The sequence below is a fragment of the Gossypium hirsutum genome, chromosome D07, assembly GCF_007990345.1.
Source record: "Gossypium hirsutum isolate 1008001.06 chromosome D07, Gossypium_hirsutum_v2.1, whole genome shotgun sequence".
Lineage (NCBI taxonomy): Eukaryota > Viridiplantae > Streptophyta > Magnoliopsida > Malvales > Malvaceae > Gossypium > Gossypium hirsutum.
Window position 1 is genome coordinate 1,657,389 of NC_053443.1, and position 24,892 is coordinate 1,682,280.

The 24,892-nt window shown below is 31.6% G+C and overlaps 3 protein-coding genes across 3 annotated transcripts; 2 read left to right on the plus strand and 1 right to left on the minus strand.

The window, feature by feature from the left end:
* Positions 1-3,714: 3,714 nt before the first annotated feature.
* LOC107932237 (protein CTR9 homolog) lies at positions 3,715-14,034 on the plus strand. The gene is made up of 24 exons (XM_016864202.2): positions 3,715-4,018; positions 4,271-4,337; positions 4,455-4,649; positions 4,925-5,025; positions 5,340-5,393; positions 5,495-5,611; positions 5,736-5,799; positions 5,911-6,125; positions 6,423-6,507; positions 6,823-6,923; positions 7,024-7,116; positions 7,329-7,397; positions 7,506-7,598; positions 7,792-8,058; positions 8,687-8,767; positions 8,859-9,017; positions 9,265-9,360; positions 10,455-10,556; positions 10,636-10,743; positions 10,835-11,059; positions 11,719-11,985; positions 12,089-12,160; positions 12,567-12,887; positions 13,565-14,034. The coding sequence occupies exons 1-24, from the start codon at positions 3,878-3,880 to the stop codon at positions 13,760-13,762; spliced, it is 3,291 nt and encodes a 1,096-aa protein (XP_016719691.2). The 5' UTR covers positions 3,715-3,877; the 3' UTR covers positions 13,763-14,034.
* A 2,872-nt stretch (positions 14,035-16,906) lies between these two features.
* LOC107932262 (auxin-binding protein ABP19a) lies at positions 16,907-18,329 on the plus strand. Its single transcript, XM_016864232.2, has one exon. The coding sequence runs from the start codon at positions 17,490-17,492 to the stop codon at positions 18,225-18,227; it is 738 nt and encodes a 245-aa protein (XP_016719721.2). The 5' UTR covers positions 16,907-17,489; the 3' UTR covers positions 18,228-18,329.
* A 623-nt stretch (positions 18,330-18,952) lies between these two features.
* On the minus strand, positions 18,953-21,300 carry LOC107932261 (uncharacterized). Its single transcript, XM_016864231.2, has 2 exons — positions 20,726-21,300; positions 18,953-19,650 (listed from the first exon to the last, which is right to left on the minus strand). Exons 1-2 carry the CDS (start codon positions 21,031-21,033, stop codon positions 19,212-19,214), a joined length of 747 nt encoding a protein of 248 aa, XP_016719720.1. The 5' UTR covers positions 21,034-21,300; the 3' UTR covers positions 18,953-19,211.
* Between the last annotated feature and the right edge of the window lie 3,592 nt (positions 21,301-24,892).

The window sequence follows — 24,892 nt, forward strand, 5'->3', positions numbered from 1 at the left end:
TGCATTCTCATGGCATTGCCATGGTCTTACATTGTTATGGTGTTATCATCAGAATGCCATAGCCCAGCTATGGTCTTACACATGTATCTATACTGCCATGGTCCAACCATGGTCTTACGTTCAAGGTGCTATAACCCAGTTATGGTATTTTCATTAAAATGCCATAGCCCAGCTACGATCTTACATTTAAATATTGTCATGGTCCAACCATGGTCTTATCCGTCAATTCATTCTTTGTCACAGAACAATCGTACTCAATCCTGCATTCTACTCGTTTTAAACATTCAATTTAATTTTCATACGTTTACAATAATCTTAATTTCAACAACAAAATATAAATAAATATATTATATAATTCCTAAATTAACAAATAATCATGAAATTTTAACCATATGAACTTACCTGGGTTGATTGTAAAATTGGTAGTAGTTCAGAGACTACTCGGCTAATTTCCCTTTTTCTAGTTGATCTACGAGCTCTTGATCTAGAATGTAAAATTTTTCATTCATTAGCATATATTTCAATTTTAGTCCATTTCACAATTTATACCCCTCAAAATTCAAAATTACACAATTACCCCAACTTTTATAGGTTTTGCAATTTAGTCCCTCACCAATTAACTCATCAAATGAGATAAAATTTCTCAATTAAAACTTTATCTAAATATTATAAGCTATTACACAGTCTTTAATAAAACAGACTTTAATACCAAACCCTAAGATTTAATCTTTTTTCACAATTTGGTTTTAAAATCAATTTCTATTGAAATTACTTGATAAAATTTTCATATAACAAAATTAAAACTTCAAATTCATGTCAATTCATCATAAAAATCCAGAAATAATCAATGATAACTTTCAAAATTATCCATAGAATCAAAAACTAATGAATTAAATAGTTGGACCTAATTATAAAAGTCTTAAAAATACAAAAATTACAAGAAAAGAGCAAGAATTTAACTCACATGATGCAAAAATATGAAAAACCATCTTAGAGGACCTTCAATGGCGTTTTTTGACTGAAAATTAGAAAAAGAATAGCCTAGAAAAGTTTAGAATTCAATTTATTTAAGTTAATTTCACAAAATTTACAATTTTGCCCTTTAATCAAATGATTTTTGTTTTCTTTTCTGCTTATGCCGCCTCATGCCTTTATTTTAGGCATAATTTCTCCTTAAGTCCTCCTTTGTTCATTAATTAAGTCATTTAATTACTATTTTTTTAATTAGCAAGTTTTGCATCTTTTTTAATTTAGTCATTTTAGTTAATTAACTGTCAAAACGTTAAAATTTTCTAACGAAACTTTAATACTACCTTAATGACACTCCTTAAATATTTGTAAAAATATTTACAGCTCGGTTTATAAAATTGAGGTCTTGATACCTCATTTTCAAAACCAATTAATCTAACAAATATTTCTAAAGCATAATTCACTAATTCATAAACCTTCCTAAATTCACATTTAAATCATAAATCATAAATAATAAAATTTTTGAACTCACTCGTCGGATTTAGTGGTCTCGAACCACTGTTTCCGACACCACTAAAATTTGGACTGTTACATTAGATTAGACCGACTAAACCAATCGAACTGATCGATTTCGATTATTTCAAGTCTAGTTTAGAGTTAGTTTGAAAACTTAATTATTTTAAGTCGAGTCAATTTTGATTTTGAAAATCCAAAATCAAATTAACCGACTCTGAATTATATATCGATTTATTAAATATATTTATAATTTTTGAAATATATAAACCCATTACCCAACTTAAAAACAAACCCAATATTAAACCCAAATAAATTTTACTTAAGCCAAATATTAAACCCGTAATAAAATTACCCAACTATATAAAAGAAAATTTAAACCCAAATTAAATTCTCCAAATTTACCAAGCAAATGAACTCAGCAATTGATAGAAAAAAAAAAGAACAGTGAAAGCGTACAAAATTTTGGAAACCGATCCGATTGAAAAAAGGTTGAGTCGATTTGGTCGGTTTTATAAAAATGCGGGTTTAGTTTTGGTTTTTACAAAAATAAAAATTACATTTTTTAATTTTTAAATTTTTTGAATCGAATCGATTGATTGCTCATCCCTTATCAAAGTTTTGATGATCATTTGATGTTAACATTATTTTGAGTTTCATTTTATATTTATTTCATTTCATTTCGATTTCATTTTACTTTGGGTCCAAGACATTTTAATTTAAAATATTTTTATATATGAACTATTTCAAGTTTAGAAGTTCGAGTTGTTTAAGTAACTTTTTAATGATTAAATTTATTTGAATTCAGGTTTGCGGGTCAAATTTGAAAATTTCTATTTAGCCTTTTGCCTTGGTCTTATAAAATCTACTTCTATGGATGTGCAAAAGTTAAGTGACTAAACCGATCAAATCGATCGATTTTAAAATACATACGCATTACTTATTACAAACTCCAATGTTAAACCCAAATTAAAATTTCTCTTAAACCCAAATAAATTAACCCAAATTAAAAAAAATTAAAGTAAAAATACATACTAACTCACTTGACTGAAAATTCAACTGTCGCAAGCAGGCTTTCTTTGTTGAGATGAGAAATTAGGTTTAATGGCTGAGAATGAGATGTGAGGTTAGGCATGGGCTGTAGAAATTAAGATTGAAGACTTTGAGTATGTTTGGGTTAAGTTAATGGGTTCATGTTGAATATGAGAATTGGGTTTTATTTATTTATAATTTATAAATGTTGTTATTATAATTAAAATATAAATGATATATATCAAACCGGGCTGGGTTGGGCTCGAGTTAAAAATATTTTCGATGCCAAATTTAATAGAAAATGGGTTTAAATTTTTTTTACCTAAACTCATTTTTTGGACTTTATATTTTTATTCAAATTTTCCTATTTTTCGAATGAGCCTTCGTGCTTGAACGGTATCCTGATTTTTGAACAAGTCTACTATTAATTTAGATTAAGATATTTGCTTTTTGAATTTCGGGCCTATGAAGATTAATTAAATTTGGATTAATTGGTTTTTAATATATGAGTTACAAATTGGGCACAATTATTTAATTTCAATGTTTGGATAATAAAATTCAGGGTAAATTATATTTAAGGTCATTAAATTATTAGTATATTTATATTTAATCTTTCAATTACAGAAAGTTACAAAATGATTATTGAATTATTCGAAAGTTTTTTATTTAAGTTACTAAGTTATTAAAATTATTATTGTACGGTCATCTCTATTTGCACCTTCTACACCAATTGAAAGCTTTCATTCTCCTTTTCTTCTACGGTTCTTTTTCTTTTACGAAACAATTTTAAATATCACGAATTTATAAATTAAAATCCAAACAACTTTCTTCTTCAATCTTTAACACTAGCCGTCAAATTAACTTAAATCTAAGATATATTCTTAAACTCGTTGATGGGTACTAATCTGTTGTACCAATCGTTGAATTATTACTCGGAGCTTAACAATCAAATGACTTAAATAAACTTTTTTGAATAGTTTAATGATTGTTTTATAATTTTTTGAAATTGAGTGATTAAAATTAGACTTACTTGGACCAATGAATATTTGACATATGTGATCTAGTAAAAAAATATAAGTACTTAATTGGAACAAGGAAAAACTTAAGTACCAAATTAAAAAATTTTATGTACCAAATTGAATATTAAAGCCAAATTCAGGTAACAAATAATATATTAACCCACATATATAAAAGTAAACTGAAGGTCCCGTCTCCGCTCAGGTATTCCTTATTAGCTCTAATTAGAAATACATCCAAAAAAAAAAAAAAATTCAAAATAGGTAGAGGTATATATCTAGGGTTTATCTCGAATTAACTCTTCAATATTTTGTTCGAGAAATTTTCAATCTCGATCTAGCAATCAATGGCGTGCGTGTATATACCGGTTCAAAACTCAGAGGAAGAAGTACGGGTGGCTCTGAATCAACTTCCCCGAGATGCTTCTGATATTCTTGATATCCTTAAAGCCGAGCAAGCTCCTCTCGATCTTTGGCTCATCATCGCGGTTCGCCTTTTTTTCTTATTTTAATTTTGATAAATCTTTCGTATTATAGCTTGTGGAATTGTCTCCGTTATGTTACGCTGATGTTTTAGGATTTTCGTTTTTTTTTCTTGTTTTTTTATCGTATCTCCCCGCAAATGCGATCTTCTTCATTGCAAAAATTGAGTTGAAATTAGTTTAACTTGTCTCTGAATTTTTATTTTTTAGAATTAGAATATGCTTTATATTTATTAATTTCTGGTCTTGATTCTGTAGAGGGAGTACTTTAAACAAGGGAAGGTTGAACAATTTCGACAAATTCTGGAAGAAGGATCCAGTCCTGGTACTCTGCGTTTTGTTATTCTTACTGTTTTTTGCTTACTACTGATTTTATTGAATTTGTGGTGACTGATTAATTGTTTTTCTGCTTGTTCTGATTGGAATTTTCTCCTTTTTGTAGAAATTGATGAATATTATGCTGATGTTAGATACGAGAGGATTGCTATCCTAAATGCTTTAGGGGCTTATTACAGCTACCTTGGAAAAATTGAGACAAGACAAAGAGAAAAAGAAGAACATTTTATTTTGGCTACACAATATTACAATAAAGCATCGAGAATTGATATGCATGAGCCTTCGACTTGGGTTGGCAAAGGTGAACATTTTTGGACTCTGTTATGCTGTTGCATATGTGCAGATACTGATTAGTGTCATCATCCTTGAACTGGGTTTTAAGTTGAAGAATATTTTTTCTATTTTTCCTATTGATACTAGGTTATGCTTGGTATCTAGTATAGTTTGTGATGAACATATGATTCTTTTGCTGATAACCTGTCGTATTACTATCATTTTTGGCTTTTCCTGTTAGGTCAGAAACTGTTCCATATTGTTGATATGCCTTTGAATTCAATCAATGTCTACTACTTACAGGTCAGCTTCTCCTGGCAAAAGGTGAAGTAGAACAGGCATTTTCTGCGTTTAAGATTGTATTGGAAGGAGATCGAGATAATGTTCCTGCTCTTCTTGGTCAGGTGTACTTAATTATTCTTTCTTTCTATCTAGTGTGATATTATAGTAGTGTTAGATTTGTTGATTGCATTGAAGATTTTACTAAAGGAGGAGAGAATGATATAAGCTGTTAATTTCTATGATATTGTTGTGCAAGTGACCATAGTTCTGGTACATTATACAATTGAGAAATTATGCATGATAAATTTTATGGAAGCTCATTCGTTTCTGTAAAGAAGTAAAGCTCTGGCTGGAATGGCCTGGCAATCCAGTTTAGGGCATGAATTAATATTTTGCATTTTTTTTCCCTGTAAGTAACTCGTTCTGATATCTTCAGGCATGTGTTGAGTTCAATCGTGGTCGTTATGCTGATTCATTGGAGTTATATAAGGTCTGTTACATTAATCTTATTCGGCAGTTCATGCTTTTTTAACTTGAGGATTTAAAATCAGGACAAGTTTGTTAACTCACATAGCACATTGCTTTTATAAGAGGGCCTTGCAAGTGTATCCTAATTGTCCTGGGGCTGTCAGACTTGGGATTGGTCTCTGTCGATATAAATTGGGTCAATTTCAAAAGGCTAGACAGGCATTTCAGCGGGTTTTAGAGGTAATTGGTTCAATCAATTACATTTCTTTTCTTTATGAATGTCTTGCAGCTGTTTATGTTTCAAATTGCAATAATATATGGCATGGTGATTCTTCTCTTTGTCTCCAAAAATTAATATTTGCAGTTAGACTTGGAAAATGTTGAAGCTCTGGTTGCTTTGGCAATCATGGATTTGCAAGCAAATGATGGTAGGCTGGGAGATACGATTATTCTGCTTATGTTCAATGTTCTCTGTGGTTTGGTTTTTGTTCTGTTTCCTGATTTTGGTGCAGTGATGATGCTTTAATGTGTCTTTACAGCTGCTGGGATCCAGAAAGGCATGGACAAAATGCGAAGAGCTTTTGAGATATACCCCTATTGTGCAATGGCACTAAATTATCTGGCAAATCACTTTTTCTTCACTGGACAACACTTTTTAGTTGAGCAACTGACTGAAACTGCTCTTGCTGTCACGAATCATGGACCAACAAAATCACATTCTTTCTATAATCTAGCACGCTCTTATCATAGCAAGGTCCAAATACTATTCCTTTATTTCTCTGTTTTTAATCAACCCTTAATATTATTACTACTTTGAGATGAAAGACGTGGAAATGTGAGGATATCCTGGCTTGTTCTTTGTTGATAGCAAAACAGAAAATGCATTAGCTGATCCTCTTTTCCCCTTTTGATCTGATTTTGCCTTAGAATGAAATAGGTGGGCTTATCTGATAAATAAAACAATCTAAAGCTACTGAATTAGTCATGCTTCGCAAACTGTGATGATTTTGATTCTTTACTGATCAGAGGATTTTTTTTCTTCTTAGTGTAGGGGGACTTTGAAAAAGCTGGGTTCTATTACATGGCATCTATCAAGGAAATCAATAAGCCCCAAGAATTTGTGTTTCCTTACTATGGTAAGATACCCATTTAATATACTTTTGAGTTCAAACACTCTACTAATTTTGTGCATTATGTTGCTGGATTGTTTAGTTTTAGTTTGAACTCAATTAGCTCAGGCTTGAATTTACCTGTGTCATTTTTAATGTGACAATTTTTAAGTGTGGAAATGACAAAATCAATCAGATGGGTAGTGTAATTTCAAACATTTAATAATGAATGAGATAGGACGATTTGTTGAAAATGATTGATATTAAATTTCCAAGCATGATGATTATATCAAAGTTATTCCTGAAATGTCATTTGCCATTAATTTGATTTTGTTGCAACAGGTTTGGGACAAGTGAAACTTAAATCAGGAGATTTTAGGACTGCACTTTCGAACTTTGAAAAAGTTTTAGAGGTTTACCCTGACAATTGTGAGACATTAAAGGTGAGTAAAAATGGCATTGTTGTTTTTTTGCTTGTTTTTGAGTTTTGCGGTTTGAGTTTTTTTGCTTTTGTACTTTATTGAATTATATTGTTTCCTGTAGGCACTTGGGCACATATATGTTCAGCTTGGTCAGGTTGATAAGGCCCAAGAATTTATGAGAAAGGCCACAAAAATTGATCCCCGTGATGCACAGGTACTTTATATGCTTTAAGAAAGTTTTATGTCAATGGACTATGTTTCAGACTTTGTTGTGTACTATTGTGTATAAATACTTCAATTTGAAACTTTCTTGAAAGATTAACCTCAATGTTCAAAGTTAAGCTGGTGGACATTGGCATTTGCCATTTTGGCATCCTTTTTTCTTGCCATTGTACTAAAGAGTTTCTAATTGTAACTTACACACAGGCATTTCTTGATCTAGCGGAGTTGTTAATTTCATCCGACACAGGAGCTGCTCTTGATGCCTTCAAGACAGTAGGGGCTTCCTCCTTTTGAATTGACCTAATTCTTCATGTTCTCTGCTATTGCTATCTTATCTATCTAATATTTATTTTCTTTAAAAAACTCAAAATATTTGTTAAGGCACGTAATCTTCTGGAAAAGGGAGGTCAAGCTGTGCCAGTAGAAGTGCTCAACAACATTGGCGTTCTACATTTTGAGAGGGAAGAACTTGAGGTCTGTGCAGATTTCTTATGGCTCAACCGATATTATTCAGTTTTACTGTGTACATATTTGCTGATATTGCTATTAAACTTTTATCTATTGTCTTGCAAATTAACATACTGCTACACAGTTAGTAACATTTTCACAATCTTCAACTTGCCTTCCCTTTCTTTACTTATGGCAATTGATGTTTTGTATTTTACAGCTTGCTCTGGAAAGTTTCAACAAGGCTCTGGGAGATGGTGTGTGGCTTGCTTTAACTGGAAATAAGCGAAAACCCTATGTTATTGAAGCCAGTGCGTCCATCTTGGACTACAAGGATATGCAAGTATTCCATCGACTTGAGGAAGATGGTCTTGCTGTGGAACTACCCTGGAATAAAGTAACAGTTGTATTTAACCTTGCCAGATTACATGAGCAGCTGCATAACACAGGAATTGCAAACATATTATATCGCTTGATATTATTCAAGGTATCATCTGCAAATTCGCCACTTGTCTTTTCTACTCAAACTCCCGTCCACGATAGGGGTTAAGTTGCAGTTGGAAAAGGTTATTGGGCAAAAGCATTTATTTGACTAGTTGTAGTTAATTATAAGGGACCGTTTGAATTAGAGGGAAATCTCATTTTTGGTTATGTTTGATAGTTGGCTTAAAGACAGCTGATTTGTTGCAGTTTGTTAGGTGGTATTGTCCCACATCTATTAAGTACTGAGTTTTCTATGGCCTAATATTAAAGGGGGCCCCTGAACCTGATATTACCAATTGATTTTAGGTTAGAAACTTTAACACAGTTCAAATTACCCATTGCTTCTGGCATGATCTAAAGCTATAATATGTTTGCAGACTCAAAATATCTCCCATTAAGAAAATATCCCTGATTATCCTTCTTCTTCAGGATATCTCCAAGACTTCTATAGATTTTTTGCATTTTTGATTATTTAAATTATCTTGTGGTTGAACAAATGCCATTTTTTTTGTTATAAACTGATAAACATGATCACATATCATCTTTTCCTTGTTTTTCCTTTGCTTTATTGGTTTGCACTTTGCATGCACTCTCTATTTTTTTAACAAGCTTGTTCCTTTGCTTCTTGACAGTATCCAGACTACATTGATGCTTATCTGAGGCTTGCTGCCATTGCAAAAGCTCGAAATAATCTTCAATTAAGCATTGAACTGGTTGTTATTAACTGAAAAATCTCAGCTTCTATTTTCTTTTCTTATTATATACATGTTTGTTTGATAATAATTCCAACTTTTATAAGTGTAGGTTAATGAGGCACTGAAGGTGAATGACAAATGCCCCAATGCATTATCCATGCTTGGTGATTTGGAGCTTAAGAATGATGACTGGGTTAAAGCAAAGGAAACATTGCGTTCTGCTAGTGATGCAACCGATGGGAAGGATTCTTATGCTATTCTTTCTCTGGTGTGTAAGCATTCACTTCTGAATTACTGAATTCCTCTTCTGTTAACTTGCCATCATTTTACCCAGTTCTCAACAGTTATGTATTCCATTAATAACTAACTACAGGCAATGCTTTTCCAAGGTTTAAATTGATTATTTTGCATCTCATTATCATTATGAGAAGGCATTTTTTTTTCTGTTCTCTTTTCACCGTCAGATGTTTTCAAAACAATATCTAAATCTGATATGCTTATTTGATATTTTATAGGGGAACTGGAACTACTTTGCAGCAATTCGCAATGAGAAAAGAAATCCCAAGTTGGAAGCTACCCATTTGGAAAAAGCCAAGGAACTATATACAAGAGTACGTGTTTTTTACCATCTTTTCTCTGTTAGGTGCCATTTTGATGTACTTTCTTTTAATATATGATTCTACTAAAGATTCTGAAATCTTCAATTTTCTGAAGAATTTTGTTGTATGTATGCACATATTCCAAATTTCCAATTATAGGATCAGAATAGATTTGTCAATTAATATAATGGAATATTGTCTGTTTAGAATGTAATTTTACCAGTGACAACTTGCTTTGTTCAGTTTGACTTTTAAGGTAGCATATAAGTATTAATAATTACCTGAACAGTGTTAATGGATCAGATAGTAATAATTGTGCAGTATAAAATATCTCAATAGTAACGATTCTTGATATCTTCAAAGTTCTGAAGAAATTTTGTATATTCCAATTATAGGACCAGAATAGATTTGTTAATTAATATAGTGGTGAATATATTTTTTTTGGAATGTAATTTTACTGGTTACAATTGCTTTGTTCAGTTTGACTTTTAAGGCAGCAGAATATTAATGGATAAGGTAGTAACAATTGTGCACTATTAAACTATCTCATGTAAGAGAAATTTGTGACCTTTCTGACTACAGGTTAACCCTAAGTTGAAAGCTCAAACATTCAATTACCATATTGGAGAGTAGTAACAATTGTGCACTATTAAACTATCTCATGTAAGAGAAGTTTGTGACCTTTCTGACCACAGGTTAACCCTAAGTTGAAAGCTCAAACATTCAATTACCATATTGGAGAGACCTCTCCATTTACATATAATTTCAATCCGTTCCTTTTTTTTTTTTTCTTTCTGGGAGATGTCTGTCATTATACAACTTTAGAAACACCTCTTAGACGGGAACAAAAAGAATATGTACAATTCTACTAGAAGATGCAGAATTGATGTGGATTGTAATTTTTTCTGAATGATAGAGTTCCTCTGAAATACCGGTTTTCTTCTTTAAACTAAATCATTTTGCCAATGGATCTAAACTTCTGATATCCTTGTGCTGACCTGGATTCATCTTTAAATTCCTTTTTTTTTTTTTTGCTAATTGTTTTTATTTTGACAACATGCTATGAATAAATTTGGCTGCAACTGATGTATCCACATACCGTACAGGTCCTTGTTCAGCATACAGATAATTTATATGCTGCTAATGGTGCTGCAGTAGTATTGGCAGAAAAAGGCCAGTTTGATGTTTCAAAAGATATTTTTACTCAGGTCTGGGCTTGTAATTTGTCTCGTCATTATGCATGTATCATAAATTAAGAATTTTGTAATATAGCTACAGTTATTCTAGGTCCAAGAAGGTGCAAGTGGGAGCGTTTTTGTCCAAATGCCAGATGTATGGATAAACTTGGCTCATATTTTCTTCGCTCAAGGAAATTTTGCTTTGGCTGTAAAAATGGTGAGTTACCGGTTTAAAATGCTGTCCCCCCCTTTTTTTTATACATTGATCTTTTGCACCACTATAAGTGATAATTCTTGCTATCTTGCAGTATCAAAATTGCCTGCGGAAGTTCTATTATAATACGGACTCCCAAATTCTTCTATACTTAGCTAGGACGCATTATGAAGCTGAACAATGGCAAGAATGCAAGAAAACTTTATTGAGAGCCATCCACTTAGCTCCTTCAAACTACACATTACGGTTTGATGCAGGAGTAGCAATGCAGAAATTCTCAACATCAACACTACAGAAGGAAAAGAGGACTGCAGATGAGGTTGTTTCATCAAAATCATATCAATTTCTTTTTTCTTTCGCCAATACTCATCCCTTGGGGGAAGTTTCTTTATGAAATGGCTGTGCAGGTCATGAGAGATACTGTTATACTGCCTTGTATCTTTAAACAACAGTTGTGTGTGCGTATCATTATTTAGAATTAGTAGTAAGGAATGGTAATATAAATGGCTAATAGGTAGTTTGAAGCGGTCCTCTCCCATTAACAGTACAAGTTCCAATCATGCGGAAATGCATCCTTCAGGTAAAAAAACCAGGTGTTCCTATGGCGGAGAGATGAGCTTGGAGTGTTGTGACTGTTGAAAACCTTGTAAGAAAGTATATACACAGATATTCTTTGTAGAAGTTAAACATATGTTGATAAAAGACACATATTTTCAATTTGATTCTGTCTACGATCTGCATTATTGATACTACTGGGAATTTGGGTGTTTTATAAAATGCAGAACAAATGGTTCTAAATTGTGTAGTGCAATTTTTTTATCTTGTCCTAGTGTAGTTGAAATGTGGCTAGTTTGTGATCCATATCATCATTCATTAATTGAGATCTATTGGAATGATATTGTTGTTTACAACTGGCTGCAGTGGACAAAAAGAGATCAATACACCGTCTAATCATATTCCCTTTTCACAATATTACAGGTTCGTTCAACAGTTGCAGAGCTAGAGAATGCTGTTCGCATTTTTAGTCAATTATCTGCTGCATCAAACCTTCATCTTCATGGGTTTGATGAGAAGAAGATTAACACCCATGTTGAATATTGCAAGCACTTGCTTGAAGCTGCAAAAGTTCACCGGGAAGCCGCTGAACGTGAAGAGCAGCAGAACAGGCAGAAACAAGAAGCAGCTCGTCAGCTTGCATTGGCCGAGGAAGCCCGTCGTAAGGCCGAAGAGCAAAGAAAATATCTGGTCAGCATGTGTAAACTTGATTTATCCTTTTGTACATCTATGATTATCATGATGTGAATATTTTTCCGCTTATTTTTGCTTACTACTTTTTGCTGCAAAACAGTTGGAGAGAAGAAAACAGGAAGATGAGCAGAAAAGGCTCCAGCAGGCGGAGGAACATTTTAAGCGCGTACAGGCAAGATTTTATCTACGGTCTATCAATTAGTTTTAGATTTTGAACTATTGCAGATATTTGATTTAGCAATATGATTTTATTTCTTCCTGAAGCTAGTATAAGGTAAAACTAAAAACAAGTTTATCAGATTTAAGAACTTATTCCTTCTCTCCTTGTTTTGCTTTTACTGATTGATCAGTTATTTGCAATAAAAAGTTGTCCACAACATATATTTTGTTGCTAGAAATAAAGTTCTTGCCCGAGGAGTTTCGTTTTTTTTTTTTTTGGCTATGGAGACACTAAAACTTGAGCCATGCGTGTTATGTGCGGAAATCTTACAACATATTTTGCTTGCCTTGATATGAAGAAAAGGGCTATTTGATTTCAAAGAGCTTTGTTTGATTTGTTTGTCTGCTACCATCTTCAGGAGCAATGGAAGAGTAGCAACCCTGGGTCGAGGCGAAGGGACAGGTCTGAAATTGATGATGAAGAGGGTGGCCATAGTGAGAAGAGGAGAAGAAAAGGTGGAAAGAGGAGAAAGAAGGATAAAAACAAATCACGTTACGAGAGAGATGATGAGGAACCTGACATGATGGATGATCGGGAAGAAATGGAGGATGAAGATGCCAACAGGAACTATCGAGAATCCACAACTCGAATGAATGATCAGGATGACGACAATGGTGAAAATGCTCAAGATCTTCTTGCTGCAGCCGGATTAGAAGATTCCGATATGGAGGATGAGACGGTAACCTTTTTATCACTTTTTTCGCTTATTGGCATCTAACGTCATATTTTAGAATCTAATCCCATTTTTTCAATGCTTGTGCCTTCATTTAATTGAATTATTAGATTAGAATTTAAAATATTCTTGCGCATTGCTGTAGTTTTTAGATGAATTGCTTTAGCTTCCTTAGGTTGTTAAATGAAATTTCGAAGAGATGATTCTTTTAGCATGCCCATTGTGTTAGAGTAGGCTCATCAATTCTAACACGAACCCAAAAACTCAACCCGATTGGCCTGAATCCAATACAACCATAAAAAGTCAACAATCTAAACCCTTCCAACTTAAACCAGAAATAACCCTAAACAAACACTCTGAAATGACCCGACCTGTAAAAACAATGACCTAAACTCGGGAATAACCTGAAATGACTCAAACCCAAAACTTATCTAAGCCTGAAATGATCCGAAAGTTTTGAAGTCCAAACTTGATCCAATTTAGATTGACTCAATTAAAATTCAACCTAACCAACCTACCCAATTGACAAGACTTTGTTGGCTTGTTTCCAGTTAGTATGTTATTATTTCAGCCAAACTATTAACATACAAAGGAAGAGCGCAGATATTTTGTATATATAGATATGGACGATACTGTGGTTCTTTTTCATTCTTTGTTGCCTGAGTTAACTTTTATTTGTGAAGGCCGCTGCACCTTCATCAGCTGCAGGAAGACGTAGAAGGGCATGGTCAGAATCTGATGATGATGAACCGGTACAAAGGAGACCAGAGTCAAGTCCTGTTAGAGGGAATTCAGCCGAGCTACAAGAGAGCGATGGAGAAATTAGAGAAGATAATCGTAAACCAAACGGAGGTGATGCGCTTGACGAGGATGAAGATTGACATCAAGCAAAAACATGAATTGAAAGTTCATTTTAATTGTATGTGGATATGAGATATTGTTTATAGATTATTGCATCTGTATCCCTAGTGTTATTTTATTTTAAAAAAGATTCAATCTCAATGTTAGAACCTCTAATTGATGTTTAATCACTGTTGCAGTTAGTGCAATTGTTAACACAATTGTTCTAATCAAAGCCTTGCACTTGTTTCTGAATGTCAAGTACGGTGACAATTCGGGCAATGGAAAAAAATGTGATTAATGTTTTGTGTAATTTATAATTAGGTGATGCTTTGTGTAATTATAATACAAAGCATTACAAAAGTTGAAATAATTGAGTCGTGTGTGTAATCACGAGAATTGTAGTAGTTCGTGTTTAACTTACAACTTTTTAGAAAGTTGGCACATTGATAATTTGCAATTTTGTAAATTCTTTATTTTAGAATTGGATTATATTTTGAGTACTATTATCCAGATCTGAAATTAAATCTACTTCATAAAATTAAACAAAGAAGCAGCTTAGAATCCGAAATTGTTATCTGCAAATTGGATAATGGATTTTCATCGAGGGTTTATTTCATGGAGGGAGACGCCTTTGGGTGTTATTTTTCTAGTTAGATTTGCATTATGCTTTAGTAATGATGAATAATGCTGTTCTTTGAAAAACCTTCAAAAAAAAAAAAACAATGAAGAGAGAAAAGTAAAGCAGATAAGAGTTATTTGAACAATGGGGGTTTTATAACGTGGTGGTTGCTAATTTCGTACTTTGATTATGTGATCAAGAATTTAATTTTCGCTTATAGAAATGAAATACATTTAATAACCAATCAATCATTTATTTCTTCGAAAAATATTAATAACAAAAAATTAATCATTTCTACGGAGGATGGGTTATCCTATAAAAAAAATCATTTGGAAAGCACTATTAAGAATAAAAGATTATATCATCATTGGATTCACTGGACCGCTTATAGCTTTGATTTGCCAAACTAGGGAAAATATAGGGTCCCTACCTCAACAACCATTACATTATAAGTAACGGTTGATTAGAAAATTATTTATCATAATTTGATTTCCCTTTTTGTTTTTCATATTATTTTTTTTTTATTTTGAATTTTTAGACTTTGATAAAACGAACTGTTGGCAGTATTTCAGTCTTTTTCATTAATAATTTTCAAAAGAAAAATTTTATGAAAATAAAAAAAATTAAAAAGTAAAATTAATTTAATTTTGATACTAACAGTTTTTTAACTTATATTCCATAAATTATTCAAACTAATTTTTAATTTTTCATTGAAAATATTAAAAGTAAAAACATCACCCCATGCTAGCAACCATCAAATCCAATCTTACACTTACGAGCTATAAAATTTCTGCAATGAACAATTTAGATATATCCTCCTCCATTAAAAACACACAAATCAATTTCATCAAAATTTTCAGTAGACCCAAAAAGAAGCCATAAGTAAATCAAATATATTACTGAAAAGATGGCTAAACAAAGTGTAGAAACCCACAACGTGTTGCACAAACCAAGGCATGAATCTGTGTGTTGGTGGCCATTCTCCAAAGAAATGATACTGGACTAATTTCTTGGCCAAAGCATAGCATTACCCTTCACCATACTTTAATTCTGATTATAATATCTTTAATTAATTTAAATAGTTAATATATCAATTCACCATCAATACCTAGCCAATTGTAGTCCTTGCAAGCACATAATGTGCTCGAGACATTGAACACCTTTAGTCTACCTTACCAAAAACAGGTGTTGAGACCTCCCCTGCATGAATTGTCTTAGAAGCTTCATTAAATTCACACAAGTCCGATCATCACTTGATTGCAAGTTATCATCCTTATTGCCACTTAACTAGAAAAAATTTATTGAGTCCACAAAAAAACAAACGAAAACAAGATATACACGAACATGTGTCAAGACTTGAGAGCAAGAGGTGACGAAACTTGATTGCAGATATATATATATATGCATATCCCTTCCTTCATCATTAAAAAATCTTATGCAAAAACTCTACCTGAACGTCACTACAAGCGATTCTCTACACTACAGTGCCATGTGAACTACCACTCTCCTACTTATCTTGAAAGTTACCTAATTTAACAAAAAAATCTATAACATCATAATGGGTTGAAAGGTACATTGTTTAAAAAAAATTTTAGAAGATAATTAATTATTTAAATTAACTAATGACATTCTAAAGGTTGAAGGAATAAATTATGTTAAATTAAAGAGTCAATCATGATTTTAAACATAATGGAAAGATCAAAAATCATAACTTCACCAAACAAGTATAGTTTGAAGACTAAAATAAAAGCTTATTTCCATCGATTGAATAACCGTTAAAGTGACAAAAAAATTATATTCAAGTTTTTAATTGACATTAATCTTAAAGTCAATCCTCGGGCAACACCTACAGTTACCCTTTATATTTATATACATAAATACTCGTGTCCATAGAATATTGGACCTAACAGTAGATGCAAGACACTGGGGTTTTTCTCTTTGCTTCTAAATTTTTAGTTAGGAGGGAGGAAGAACTTCAAAAAGTTGGTTCCCTTAGATCACGTATGTGCTGTTTTCATATTGAAAACTTCAGCTACCATCTTAAATGGTTCCAACCGTGACACCCCTTCATTGTATACCCCCTATTCTTTGGTTAAAAATCATACCACAAATATAGCTTGTTTTCATTGAGCAAAGGCCAGAGAATACTCCCATGTGAGTAGCTGGCCCTAATTTCTAGTTTAAAAAGGATGGCTACTGGCCTGCCTCTGACATTTCAGCCTTTGTCAAAACCGAATCTCTACTGCCACCTTTAAAGGAAGGGACAATTGAAGATTTCATATTTCACATTCATGCATTATGGACCTTATTTAGCTTCACTTATAGATAAAAAGATATTATTTACCTCAGCTAGAAGATTCTTGTTAGCTTTTGTTGATGCAAAAAAGCAAACCCACTTTGCTTAGATAAACTAAATTTAGCTCTCAACAAAATTGGTATTATAGAATTCCTTCCATAAGAACCTAATTATATTTTATCTCATTTAGTAAAAAATAGATAAATTAATCCCTAAATATCATATCAAAAAGCATAATTCTCTATATTGAAAATTGTCATGATTGAAAGGCGTGTCATATATATTTCATACTAGCATACAAAAACCAATTTTTAACGGTAAAAATAAATTTTTAACAAAAATATTAATTTACTCTTTGATCTAATGTAAGGGACTAATTTACTCATTTTTTTAGTATAGGGTCAAAATACAATCTAACTTCTAATACAAGGGCCTCCTTGATATTTTGCCCAAAAAAATGTCTTCTATTGCCATAACTTTCCTCCCTTCCAACATACCATTGGCACAAAGGACCACCTTCTGAAATCTCTCCATAATGATCTTTTTCCTTTGCATATCCTAATTAAGACTGCATAACAGGCTGCATTTATATGTTATCATCTAATATATCGAAAAAACTCGGGTTATTGTTTGCAAAATATGTGATTGCATAAAAAAATAGAGCAGATGAAGTCCATTGAGTCTCTCCAACTATCTAGATGAGAGAACCAATGCCAATGTTGCTCATTGCAACTGTTTCATTCTTTTCCTAACTAAAAGAGTATTCTTGTTGTTCTATGATGAAATAGTGACCTGTAATTCACATGCATATAGAATCAGTCTCATCATCATAACCACGAGAATAGTGTGCATGAGAATATCTCCAAATACCAACTGCAATATGCATCAAAATATCCACACTTTCCTCATCTATATAAAAGGGAAACGCATACCATTCAAGCCTCAAAAGATAGTAGCAAAGATGATTCTCCCAATCTTTTTTATGTTTTCTTTCTTATTATCATCATCATCCTGCAATGCATTAGACTTTTGTGTTGCAGACCTAAAGACTCCTCAAGGGCTTGCAGGTTACTCTTGCAAGAAGCTTGAACTAGTCACTGTAGACGATTTCGTTTTCTCCGGACTACACGCGGGCAACACTTCAAACCTCATAAAAGCTGCTGTAACACCAGCATTCACTGCTCAGTTTCCTGGTGTTAACGGACTCGGCATTTCCATAGCTCGTCTGGATTTGGCTGTTGGCGGAGTAGTGCCTATGCATACACACCCCGACAGTTCGGAAATCATTGTTGTTATTCAAGGCATAATTGATGCCGGATTCGTATCATCTGCCAACAAAGTTTACTTCAAAACTCTTAAAACTGGGGATATCATGGTTTTCCCCCAAGGTTTATTGCACTTTCAAATCAATGCAGGTACAACACCAGCATTGGCATATGTATCTTTCAGTAGTCCAAGCCCTGGTGTTCAAATCCTAGACTTCGCCTTGTTTGGAAATGATTTGCCCTCCAACATTATAGAGGAGACTACCTTCCTAGATGATGCTCAGGTTAAGAAACTGAAGGGTGTTCTTGGTGGAACTGGTTAAGTTCCATGTCCTTCTTTGTATTCCTTCTTCAAGTTCCATTGTCTTTTGCTAAGCTGATATATCTGACAATCAAATCTCTAAGAAAAAAAAATAGTTGCTAAACCTGAAAACTGTTGCATAGAGAAACTGTTTATATTTCATATGTCAAAACACGGTAATACCATGGAGGCACTTGTATGAGGTGTCAGTCGCCCCCTACTTAAAAAAATGAGTAAATTAGTTCATTCTATTAAAAATTTCATTCATTTCTACAGTTAAAAACTAGCATGGCTTACCGACCAAATACTGACATGTGATGTGCCACATGTACTTTATGCTGAAATGCAGGAACCAACTTTTAACAATAAAAATAGATTAATTTTTTAACAGAGACTTACTCTTTGATCTAATGTATAGGGACTGATTTATCCATGTTTTGAGTAGAGGGGTTAAATACAATCCAACTCTTAGTACAAAGACCTCCATGATACTTTTACTGTCAAAACACTTTTATTTAGCTATTGTCGAATCCTCTGTTCAATGGTGAACTAGTTGAAGCAGTAATCTGACCGGTCTGATTCACAACAGGAACTCTATAAAGGGTGACTGATTACCTAGGAACCTTAGTTCAAGTGGCCCTTATAAATCAATCACCAAGCCACTCTGGACCATTATTCATAGTACTATAAAACCATCACACTCTATACAGCAAAAAAAATAACACAAGGAATGGTGAATAAATAGGGGAAGGAAAAGGCAAAAGTTTTTCACTAACATGTAAAGGCCAACGTTTTGTATTATACAATAAAGCATTCTCATCATTATCTCAAATCTAACAAGAGATGAGAACAGTACAAACAGGAATTACACATATCAGAATGCATGGCCATTGTATACCTAACACTACAAGTACAGAGGGATAAGATGAATCAAATGCATGAAGGGATAAAAGTGACGGTCTCCCATACCAATCACGGTAAACATTTTGGCAACTTCCCATTGAACTCAACGCATTTTGTTGTCCTTGTTGCAACTACGAACAGCCAAACCAGCCATGTTAGGAGTTGCAGCGGCAGCGGCAACAACAAATTGTAGATCAGACAAGGAGAAAGACCGGCATGGAGGGTTCAAATTCGGTTGAGCAGCTATCGATGATGAACTAATCATAGTTGATTTTTTAAACTGTGGATGTAGAGGTGGAAGACAACTAGACGGTGATGATGACATCAAGTTCAAGTCAGAGCTACTCATAGTAGTTCCGAAAGCCATTGCACTTCCATATGAGTTGCCTAATCGCTTTGAACCACGAGTTAATAAGTTCTTGCGTTTTCTATTATAAGGATTGTCCGGTTTTGCAAATTCTTTAACAGAGGAAGCAGTGACAGCATCAACAAGACTAGTGAAGGACTTTGATTTGCCATTATAAAACTTGGATATACCTTTTCTGAAATAAGCAAAAAAAAAACACACACACACACAATAATAAGAAATTGAAAAACCCTCAAAACATGTGTAAAAATCACAACCACCCTTTTAAGAACAACACAGTTATTCAAGCAATGCTTTATAGCAAAAGATGGGAGTGAATGGAGTTTAGTTTACGGTAATTGATGGCATTAAATTAATAAAATATTCAAATTCAAGAAGTAATTTAAGGTTTTTAAGTTACAAGTATAAATAATACACATAAATAACTATTACCGGAAAGTACCATCAAATCTATATCCAGTCCGGACCTAGACCACCTAGACCAAAATAAATATGGCCTATAAAACTTGAACCAAAAACTCAAACATAGTCTAGACAATGGGATTACATTTTAACCCTATTAAAAAATAGCAAATTAGTCCCTATATGTTAAATAAAAAATCAAACAGGTTATTCCATTAAAAGTTCTATACATTTCTACGACTAAAAACTGATTCCTGTACATAGTGAGTAACCATGTGAAATTGTTTGGTTATTTTGTCAACCATGCCAGTTTGATAGGGGAAATGGATGAAATTTTTAACTAAAGGACAAGTTTACCTTTTGAATTAATGTTCAAAGATTAATTTAGTTATTTTTTTGAGTAAAAACGGAAAAATACAATCTGACTTGTATTACTCTTAATACAAGGCCTCTCTTGTATCATGGAAGTCAAACTTGAAAGCAGATAATCACTTGAAGCAAATCAATAAGCATAGATCAGCATATCCTCATAACTTAAAAAACCCAGATTGGATCAAAAGCAAGAAGGGGAAAATTATATAAAAAACACAAATTTTAAGGGTTTATTATAAATTTGGACAAGAATCACATAAGATGAACTTAAACCCTAACCAGTAGCTCAACTTTGCCATTAGACTAAAGAGTTTATTGACTAGAAGTGCAGATATTTTAGATCGTCACTTGAGGCAAATGAAAGTAAGAATGGATCAGCATATCATCATAATTTTTAAAAACCCCGATGAGATCAAGAGCAAGAGAGGGGAAAAGTTAAAAAAAAAATTGAAGGGTTTCTTTTATCAATATTTTACCTCGTAGGTAAAACCTCTTGTAGAGCATCCATGGTATCCAAGGGTCCTTTAAGCTTGCCTTGAACTTCAGTCTCCCTTGAATCTTCACCGTCCGATGATGATTCGCCAGAAACATCACTGTTCCCTCCGATCGACGACGAACTACAATACTCCAAATCATCCTCTTCTTCCCTATCTTCCGCCAGCACCGACTCTCTCTGATCATCGTTTTTTAGCTCCGGCGAATCTTGAATACACTGCATATCGTGGATAAACCCTGACCGTCTGATTGAATTACCATCACCGTTCCTTTCGAAGAAAAGCGACATCGTTTTTTGAGAAAAAATGAAAAGATCACAAAGAAAGCTAAGCTAAGGGGAGTGTAAAAAGCAATCGGGTACTTATTAAAATCTGGTAAAGTGCACATGGAGAAGCCATATTTCACCCATTGTTGATAACAGAGAGAGAAAATAAAATAAATATTGAAAAAATAAATAAACCCCGAAGACAATTTTATACTAAAGTTTTGAATAATTTAATACTCAACCGACTCTAAATTTGAAGATGGCGAAGCATTATCTTGATGGAAAATTCCTTTTGTTGGAAACCTTGGGAAAATGGTCTAATTTTTATCTTAGTCCATATATTATACTACTATTTACGATTTAATCCTCTGCCTTAATTTACTATGATTCAATGGTCAAATTTTGTTACTAGTCATTGTATTGTACGTACGTTGCAGATTTAGCCTATATACTCTAATTTGGTCAATTTTAGTCGTTATATAATTTTTTGGATTTTGAAATGTTAGTCCGACCCAAACGATAGCAATTAAATTTGTTATGTCAAATTTTGCTATTAGACTCTTACTATGCATAAGTTATGTATTTAGTCTTTACTCTCCAATTTGATCGTTTTTAGTCCTATACTTTTCGAATTTTGAAATTCTAATTTCTAACTCAAATGGTAGCAGATGAATACATTAACTACAATGGCTTGGCTTTTTTTGTAAGTAATGTGAAAACAACAAGCTAACATGGCATTACACATATGATAATATATTCGTTACGTAAAATTTTGTTAATTGCAAATTTTGACTTAATGAATATGATAGTTACTATTGGTTTAGAACTGAAATTTCAAAATTCAAAAAAGTACAATAACTAAAAATGATGGAATAAGAGTATTAGTGCCAAATTCGCAACTTATGCATAGTATAGGAACTAATAACAAATTTCGACCTAATTTAATCATCTACTTTAATAATGTTATTAGTAGGTCCAAATTAATAATACTATTAATCATTGTAAATCAAAGTGCCGACGAGATGTTTTTTTTTCAAAATAGCTTTTTAAGTACACAATTGATATGTAAATTTATTATTGATTAATTGGATTTTCACGTGGCTTGACTTTGTGACTAACTAGTAATAAAAAAAATTCATGTCATTATTTTTTTCCTACTTTTTTTTATTTAAAGATCTCAATCCAACCATTAAAATCGTAAGTATTTTCTGTCAAAATTTATCAACTTGGAATTTTGATTAGGCTATTTTCATATGTTACGAAATATAATTGATAGAAAATAAACATGATGAATAATAAATTTTGATAGAAACTATGGATAATGATAATGATTGGAATAGGATTTTTAAATTGAAAAAGTAGGAGGATTGAAATTTTAACTTTTAAAGTACATGGATTAAATCTCAAATTCTATACATGTACAAAGACTACTAGCATATCTTAACTTTAATAACAATATTATAAAAGTAGAAGAATCAAATGGTGTAAAATTTTTCAAATTTTAGCACAGTAAAAGGATTAAAACAAAAAATTAGGCCTAAAAGAAGAAATTATAAATGTTAACATAGTAGAGGGATTAAAATAATATTAGACCAAAACAAAAAAGAGAAATAAAAGAATATAGAGGATGATCTGGATAAAGGTATTTCTGGCTTGTAGGAATAAAGAAAACTAGGGGCAAGTGACCAAACTTTGTTGTCCTAGGTTGTGGTCAGACTTTTTTGTCTAACGTGGACGGCTATCATTGATTTTTTTTTCTTCTTAAATTTTGATAAAATCCAATAAATTTTAATATTTTGAAGAAAAAAATCAATAATTGCATTTTTATTTTGTAAATTTTATGTAATAATAACTCGATTGGCATGGACATTTTTGTTAATACAGGAGGATGTAGATTCGAGGACGTTGAAGTGCATTATTCTCCTATTTATAGGTTGGGAGGGACTATGAATAGTTCTAGATATTGTATAAAAATATACATATATGATCAGAACCTATAATAAAATTGTTAAAAAAAATTATAATGAGAATTTTTATAATGACAATCATAAGAATTAAAATTATCTTAACTATTACATTAAAATAAATGGTTTTAAACCTTGGATTTTGTATTTATATTAATTTATTAAAAAAACTAACAACACCCGATTTTTCTCTCTTTTTATACCGTGCAATTGAAGTCTTAGGAGAAAAAATTGGCATCGTAAGTAGGGTTATTAAGATTAATCAAATTAAATATTAGGTGCTTATTTTTCTTGATTGAAAAAATTGGTCAACCATTTCAATCCAAAAAACAAGTACCTAATCCCCAAATTGATTAATCTTAATACCACCCTCGCTTTCCATTCCAATTTTTTGGGTGTTGTTGGTATTATTATAATAAGGTAAGATGAATATAAAATTTAAGGCTTAAAGTTATTTATTTTGATCTAATGACTAATATCATTCTGATTCTCATGACTCTCATTTTAAAATTTTCTCACCATTAAATTTATAGTTTTTAAATATTTCATGTTATATTAAAAAAATATTTCACATGTTGCTTGCAATTAAATATTATAATAAAATATTAAAAAAACACGTGACAATTTTTTAACATTGCTTGTGGAATAAAAAAATACATTATAGACTATCAAATAATAACATTTAATATTTAGTATTTTTATTTTAATAAAAATATTATAATTGTTATATTTTATGATGAAAACAAAAAATTAGTTCAACTTTAGATATCATTCGCAAATTACGATTTTATCCTCAAGATAATCTTTTTAACGCGGTAACTTTTACCGGCTTGAAATCACTGTATTTGTGAATTTAAAATTCAAATATTTATTTGATAGTAAAATTTTTAATTTTACTTAAGAAACTGTTATAAATTGTGTTATAGGACAATTTAAATTTTCACATTATCAACTATTTTTAAATTATATTAAAATTTAAATTAAATTTAAAAAAACATAAAGAAAATTTTTAACTCTAATGCATTTAATAATATTTTTTAATATAATGAGTATAAAATTTTACTTCATATATGTCGATTGAGTTTTAAGTTTTGTCAATACAGGAATATGTAGATTTAAATGCGCTGAAACGCATTATCTTCTTATTTATGGGTTAGGGAAGGGTTATGAGTAGTTTTAAACATTATGTCAAAAAAATAAATATGATCAGAATTTATAATAAAATTATTTAAAAAAGTAGTTTACAAATAAAATAAAATTCATAATGTGTCCTGTTTATTAATTATTTTTATTATGGGTGTTGAAAGTTTCTTTGGTAATTCAAGGTCTGACATTTTCTCAACCAGTGCGTTTGGTTCGCTGTATTGGATTAGAGATGTATTGGATTAGAAGTGTATTGGATTAGAGGTGTATTGGATTAGAGGTGTAATAGCAAATCAACTGTTTGGTTGAATGTAATGGAATAGATGCGTAATAGTAATCTTGTGTTTGGTTGAATGGAATAGAGGTGTAATAGCATAGTAGAAAAAACTAAAATGACTAGAATACCCTTAGCATAAATTTATTTTGGTAAATGATTATTGTTATTGTTATTTAAATTTTAATAAGATTATTATTATCAATAATGAATATTTTAATCATATTTAAACATAATTATTATTAAACATATTTTAATTAAAATATATAATTTAATAAAATTCTTAATAATTACCAAAAATTTGTTTTGGTAAATTATTATTGTTATTGTTATTTAAATTTTGATAAGATTATTAATATGAATAATAAATAATTTAATCATATTTAAACATAATTATTATTAAATATATTATACTTAAAATATATAATTTAATAAAATTCTTAATAATTAATATTCTTATATGAATTTACTCAAATCATAATATATTATATGATACTATAAA